This window comes from Vombatus ursinus, unplaced genomic scaffold (assembly GCF_900497805.2).
Source record: "Vombatus ursinus unplaced genomic scaffold, bare-nosed wombat genome assembly UNPS02010193.1, whole genome shotgun sequence".
Lineage (NCBI taxonomy): Eukaryota > Metazoa > Chordata > Mammalia > Diprotodontia > Vombatidae > Vombatus > Vombatus ursinus.
Genome location: NW_020949971.1, coordinates 6,129,939 through 6,136,639, shown reverse-complemented (window position 1 = coordinate 6,136,639; position 6,701 = coordinate 6,129,939). Strand labels below are relative to the sequence as shown.

Genomic DNA, 6,701 nt, shown 5'->3' with positions numbered 1-6,701 from the left:
GGAGAAAGAAATAGAGAGAGAGACACAGAGACAAAGAGAGAGAAAGAAAGAGACAGAGGGGGGAGAGACAGAGTCAGAGAGATGTAGAAGAGAGACACAGAGAGAGCCTATCATTAAATTTTCAGTGTGAGCCTTTACCCCTCAGAAATCAGTTTGATTGACTGTTTTGTTGATTCTCTAGACTTAAGCGAGTGAAGGAGAAAATATCATTGAAGCAGATGATCCTGAAAAGTGCATCATGTGGTACATTCTTCCGCCCCTTCCGCAGCCAGTTGTTAAACATTCACCACAAGCCCACTCCTACCTAGGGTCAAACCCCAGCTCTGCCACTTGTATCTGTGTGACCTTGGGCAAGATTCTTCCACTCTCTGGGCCTCAGTTTCCTTTTCCATACAATGAGGGGGCTGGCCTAGGTGTCTTCTGAGGTCTCTTACAGTTTTAGGTCTATGATCCCAAGTTCTCTAAGGTCCCTTTCAGCCCAGAATTCTCTGGTCCCTTTGTTTATTTCATTGTTTCACATCTATCTATCTGTCTATCTATCTATCTATCTGTCTGTCTGTCTGTCTTCCATCTGTCTATCTATCTATCTATTCATTTAGTTGTTTATTTATTTATTGGCCAGAGCACAGGCTCTGGGCACAGGAAACCTGGGTTCAGATCCCACCTATGATGCTCACTATGCAAAGGCTTTGGTGATTCACTTCCCTTTTCTGATCCCAGTTTCCTCATCTGTAAAGTGGGAGGGTCGGACTCAATGACCTCTGAGATGCCTTCTGGCTGTAGGGCTACGATCCCATCATCCTCTGACCCCTACGGTCCCAGTCCCCAAGTGCACAAGCCCTTTTACGCATTTCACTTGTCTGTGTCTACCTCTTTTTCCTAGCTCTGCTACTGTTTCCTACCTGCATGCTGCTATCTTTGGAAATGTTTAACGACATTAAAAACAAAATGGTAGGAGGCAGAAGAATTCTGAGCTGCGTTATTGAAGATCTGTAGGCTTGCGAAATGCGTCCCTGGCTGAGGGAGGGAGGAAGAGAGCGCCGCATCTGTGTAGGGACCATTCCTCAAGGTCAGATGTTTGCCTAGGGAATTAGGATCAAAACGCTGTCCCGATTGGTACCAAATGATCCAAGTACTTGCTGCTCTAGACAGGCGGCCCCTGAGCTTTTCCATAAATCCTCCAGAAAAGCCCTGGAGGCACGCCGACACACCCCAGGATTTTTGATGAGCCCTGGCTCAGCTCTGAGGAGGAGGAGGCCCAGGGTCTAACAGATGGCATCCATTTTTGGGGGAACAAATACAAAGCATTGTAGGCTCCCAAGCCAGAAGGGAATTTAGAGGTTACCTAGTCAAGAGATGTAAAACTCAAGTAGAAATAGAACAATATGTAAGGACCCTTTTTTGGTAGGGGGAGCAGCATATTTACTTAGAAAACCACATCGAAATATTATCTATGTTCTATTGCATTTTTATCTATTTTGTTAAATATTTTCCAATTACACTGGGTCCTTCAGTGTTTGCCTCTCTGATCCAGTCTAACCCTTCAATTGATAAATAAAGAAACTGAGGCAGGGAGAGACTCTTGACATGTGGCAGGACCCACAAGCCCAGGTCCTCTGCTTCCAAACTCAGCAGTCCTTGCAAAGCCCCGGTTTAGCCCTGGGCCCCTCTGCGGTGCCCTTTCCCAAGCACAATGCATAGAGGTTAGAAGAGGAAATCCGAAAGGAAAGGGAGGAATCAGCCCTTTTCTGAAGCACAGCAGCTATTTTCTCTGCCAGGCGCACAGGACGTGTTCTGATTGTCCCCCGGTTATCAGGAATAGTTAACACTCCAGCCAAGGCACGGCATGTGACTGTGTGAGGGACAGCTGGCAAGTGTCCCGCCAGGCCCTCCCACCTCAGGAGCCTTGCTCCACATCAGGCCCTACAGCCTTCCTCTTAGGGTTGTTGGACGTGGGCTGGCTTCCCAAGAACATACTTCATAAATAGTTTAGATCTGGGCCATGGAGGAAGCTTTCTTCCATTCCTAGATCTGTCTCTGAACCCAGAACAGCAGCGACCCTACCCTGCGCTTTGGCCCTTCATGTCAACACCTGGGAAAGACCTACAGTTGTTAATTGATTTGTTTAGACCAGGAGGGATTTCTGATTGACACCTGCGCCTCTGGCCGCTTGGAAATCAAATTGGAACGGTGAGACGCTTAGACACGAAACTGACTCAGGACCGAACTCGGTCTGGACGTTGGACTCTGTGGGATGTGATTGATCAAGGGAACAACGACCAGATCACCTTCGTGTCCTAGGAAGGACATGAAGGGAGGGCAAAGACAATACCTGCACTGTGGGGTCCTAAAGATCTGATCTGGGGCTTGGACTCCAGTTCAAGCTCACTTTATCCTTTAGTAACCCTGGGCTCTGACTGGAGCTCTTCCTCAGAAGGGTGAGCTGGGAGCTGGGAGCCCTCTCCTGATTCATCACTTTCTCTTTCCACAAAGTAAAAACAAATTCTTCAAAATCAGACTCTTCAGGTCAAACTATAACCTATGTCCTCAGAATAACAGCTGAAATTTCCACCATGCTCTAAGGATTCCAAAGCACTTTCCACATATTGTGTCAATCGAACTTTGCAGGCAACCTAGTGAGATAGATACTGAAGGTACCATTATCCCCATTTTACATCGGACACACAGAGAAGCGAAGTGACTTGCCCATTTTACAGAAGAGGAAACTGAGGCAGGGAAAGGTTAAATGATTTGCCCAAGCTACTGAGTGTTGAAGGCAGGATTCAAACCCAGGTCTTTCTGATTCCATGTCCAGCATTCCATCCACTACCCCACATTGTCATATCTAAGAAATGTCTGCTTGTATTATTCAGCTTGCTTTATAGAGAGCAAAGCGTGAAGACATAGATCAATTAAATGATGTCCTTGTCTTTTCCCAGAGATGTGTAAATGCTCACATGGGAGAATGAAGCTACTTAGGTTTCCTGAAAATCACCAGGAAGATACTGGAAACGCCCAATCCTTCTCTCTGGTACCCAAACGTGCTCAACCCCAACCAGGAAAATTGGCTATTGCTGGCTATTGCCTGAGCTCTGAGGCTGACTTTGATCAGTGACAAGCTCATTGACCTGACTTTTGTGTTGACAAGATGGAGGAGGCAAAGAGGAAAAAAGTGAAACTAAAACCACAGGACTTTTCTAAAAGGATCAATAGGTTCGAGTCACATATAACAGAGCTGGAATAGACCTTAAATGACAGCTAGTCCGACCCCCCATTTTACAGATGGCAAACCTGAGACCCAGAGGAGTTAAGTGATTTGCCCAAGGTGCTACAGGGATTTGAGGTGGGATTTGCTAACTCCAAAATCAAAGTCCTGTCCGCCATGCCATACTGATATGACAAATATTTTCCTGTTTTCATGAGGATAGCATACAGAGACTAAAACTTCCTTCCTACCCCAAATGTCTCAGTGCTTCAGTTAGGAAGGCAAGCATTGATAAGACAATGAAGGGCAGGGCAGGTGAAAAGTGAGAAATGGGAAACCAAAGAAACTCCAAAAATGCCTCAAACAACAGAAAGAGAAGAAAACTAACCAACCCACCCCCAGAGATGAGCCTCTTTGGGTGGCCAATGATGACAAGCTTTTCTAGGACCTCACCCAACCCAATGCAATTAAGAGAACTTCAGATTAAATTCTGAACGGCAAAGCAGGCAGAATGTCCCTCAGCTGTCCCGTGGCTCCATGCCTTTGGAACAGTTGTTCATCTGGAAATAACTTTCCCATGAAAAAGGACAACTACAAAAGGCGGAGGGACTTGGCCGTGGGCTCTCCCATCCCTTGAGTCCAGCACCGAGATTATTTATGACAGCACGACCAGACACAGCGATTGGAGGGAAACAGAGTCAGGTGTGTTAGGAAGGATCGGAACAGGGTTAGGTGCCCCCCGAGGACCGGCTTTCTACCGTTTCCATGAGTTTCCTTCATGATTGCTGCCTCTTGCTTCCTCTGCTTTTCCAAGGTGCTGGTTGTTAATATTCCACGGCAGCTTCCCTGCTGAAAGAGAAAGAAAGGCACACAACAAGGAAAGATTGAGCCCGGATGAGAGGGTCAATCTGTGGCATCTTTCCTCAGCCACCATCTCTGAGCATCAGTCCATCAATAAGCATTTGTGCCAGGCACTGTGCTTAGCACTGGGGCTATAAAGAAAGGCAGGAACAACCCAGCTGCCCAGAACAAATGCTCGTTCTAACAGAGGCGACAACATGCAAACAATGTACGTGCTCCATGCAGATGGTGGAGGGAGATGACAGGAGGTCATCTCAGAGGGAAGGTGCTCGTGGGGGTGGGGGCTGGGCTGGAGGTCTCAGAGACATTAGTAGCAGCCCTCGATCTGCATCCCTGTCTGATGACAGGCACCGATTGATGATGGCTCATGGAGCAAAGGGTCCTCCTGAACACAGGTCCAGCACACACCAGGTCACTGCGAAATATTCAAGAATCCACCTCCTTTCCCCACCCTCCCACTGTTTCTTCCTTTGTTTGCAATCCAGGATTCATTATATTCTGCCTGTCACTTTGTCATTTCTCCTAGCATCGACAGTACATGCACAGATTCTAGGACAATGCCTGAAGGAGGAGTGAGGTGCCAGTGAACCAGAGGCTGGCCTTTACACCTGGGTGCCAGCCACCGGCCATGAAAAGAAAGGAGAATGCCCATTTCTGAATGATGAGGGGGTGACTGTCTCTCTGGAAGACCAGAACCAAGAGTTGGAGAAACGTTCTACTCACCAGGTTGTCTGATCTTGTTTTGCAGCAAGGAAGAAGGCTGGCCAATGGGTGGAGGTTTTGGAGTCGGAGGGATATGGATGGGGAGCTGGGCCCAGGCAGCTTCTATCCTTGTGCTTGGGTCTGCATGGTACCTCACACCAACATGAAGTGAGGACTGAGCCTCTCTAAAGAGACTGACATCCAGCTGACGTCAAGGAGCTAAATATAGACCCACCCTCTTGAGCCCCTCCTCTTAGCCTGTTGAAAGAGGAGACCAGAGAAGGATTCCATCGCCCCCATTGTGTCTCTGGACTCATGGTTTATGATGTCCATCCGTTCAACATTCGCCCTGGACTTAGAGAGTACCTACTGTGTGCCAAGCATAAGGCACTGAGGACAACATGGAAAAAGTCTAAGATGTGTATCTCCAGGGACTTACAGCAATTGGTAGCTAGGGAATCCCCCCAAGGTACCTTGAACCTGGGGATCTGTCCTGGGGGACTTCCCTGTGAGAGAGGGGTGGAGGCCAGTCCTCCAATGGAAAGGAGAACCATTATTGACTCATGATGCTGCTGACTGCAGATGACTCGGCATTTACCCTTGATTCTAGTTAGATGTGTATAGAGGGAGAGAGATCGGCATGGCAAATTTCAGCTCACCCAGAGAGTTGTCTTCCAAGCAAAGTTTCGCTCCAATGAGATGGCTGAAGCCTTAATGGCAACACATATGATCAGCCACCACAAGCAGACTGTGAGCCCTGGGAGGGCAGGGGGATATATCTCCTTTTGCCTCTGTATGAATCATAGTGGCTGCCCCAGACCTTTGCCCACAGGAGGTGCTCAGAGTCAGGATTTTTTAAGCTGAATGGACCTAATCTAAGACTAAGACCTTCTTCTCCTAGTCTTCCAGAAGCATCACATTCCAGTTAATTTCAGAAATACAAAGTCATTTAAAAGGATGTGGTATTCAACTGTCTGACTCTGGAAAAAGCACAAATAGAAGAAGTTTCTATTTTCTGGGATCATCTTTAAATAATGGTACCTCCATATAACTTATAATTGTGCCCTCCAGTGGTTTTTGCCCCTTAGATGTGACCAACATTTAAATCTATTTTTAATTTTTTTCAACATTTAAATCTAAGTAAATATGAGACAATACATCTCGTGTCATCCAATTTCTTATTTGTAGGTTGGTTGCTTTGACAGGAGTTACTTTTAATTTTTTAAGGTACGTTGTTATTTATTTGTTTACTTTTAGCCCACTGTGTCCCATTCCATGTTATTCCTCTGGTTTCAGATATATTGTTCATCCTGAAGAAGAAAAGACTGGAATCCAATTGCTAATGGCCTGTTCAGTCAGGGACACTGCGTCTAGTCTTTGTTGGAAGGCACTTTCTCCCTTGAGCACAGATCAGTTTGTTAGCTTGGAGAGCTGATGCATTGACCCAGGAGAGGATAGAATGCAGGGCAGACAAGTTTAGCAGGGCAGGGAAGAGCCAGGCAGTGAGAGGAAGGGTGGCGATCAATAGCCGGGAGGAGGAAGGGGAGAGGAACTTCTCTGGCAACATCCACATAGGGGCCTCGTGGGCCCCTGTTATGCTGATTTAGGAGCACAGATTCAGAGACGGAAAGGAGCTTAATGGGCTTCTGGTCCCAAACTCAGTGTACAGAGGACCAGAGAAGTTAAGGGACTGATTGTCCCAAATCACACAGGAAGTCAGTGCCAGGGCCAAGTTTTGAAGCCTGGTTTTCTGACTCCAACTCCATGGCTGGTATCCCTGAGGCCCATTGCCTTCAGATGATCCAATCCAGAAGATAGCTGCATCTTCCTCTGAGAAATGGAATCCAAGTGCCTAAGATGACTTCATGGGCACTCAGGGATGACCCTTTTGTTAGTGTCATGTCCAACTCTTTGTGACCCATTTTGGGGTTTT

General features: G+C 47.0%; 1 protein-coding gene across 2 annotated transcripts in view; it reads right to left on the bottom strand.

The window, feature by feature from the left end:
* The window catches only part of MYOZ2 (myozenin 2), a 51,066-nt gene extending 46,123 nt beyond the window's left edge, over positions 1–4,943 (bottom strand). The window contains exons 1-2 of one of the 2 annotated variants that reach the window (XM_027853755.1): positions 4,790–4,943; positions 3,964–4,054 (exon numbers count right to left, since the gene is read on the bottom strand). In XM_027853755.1, coding sequence (XP_027709556.1) covers positions 3,964–3,985 — 22 coding nt within the window. In that variant the 5' untranslated portion in view covers positions 3,986–4,054; positions 4,790–4,943. The remainder of the gene's footprint in view (positions 1–3,963; positions 4,055–4,789) is intronic. The other variant, XM_027853756.1, reaches the window with a different exon arrangement.
* Between the last annotated feature and the right edge of the window lie 1,758 nt (positions 4,944–6,701).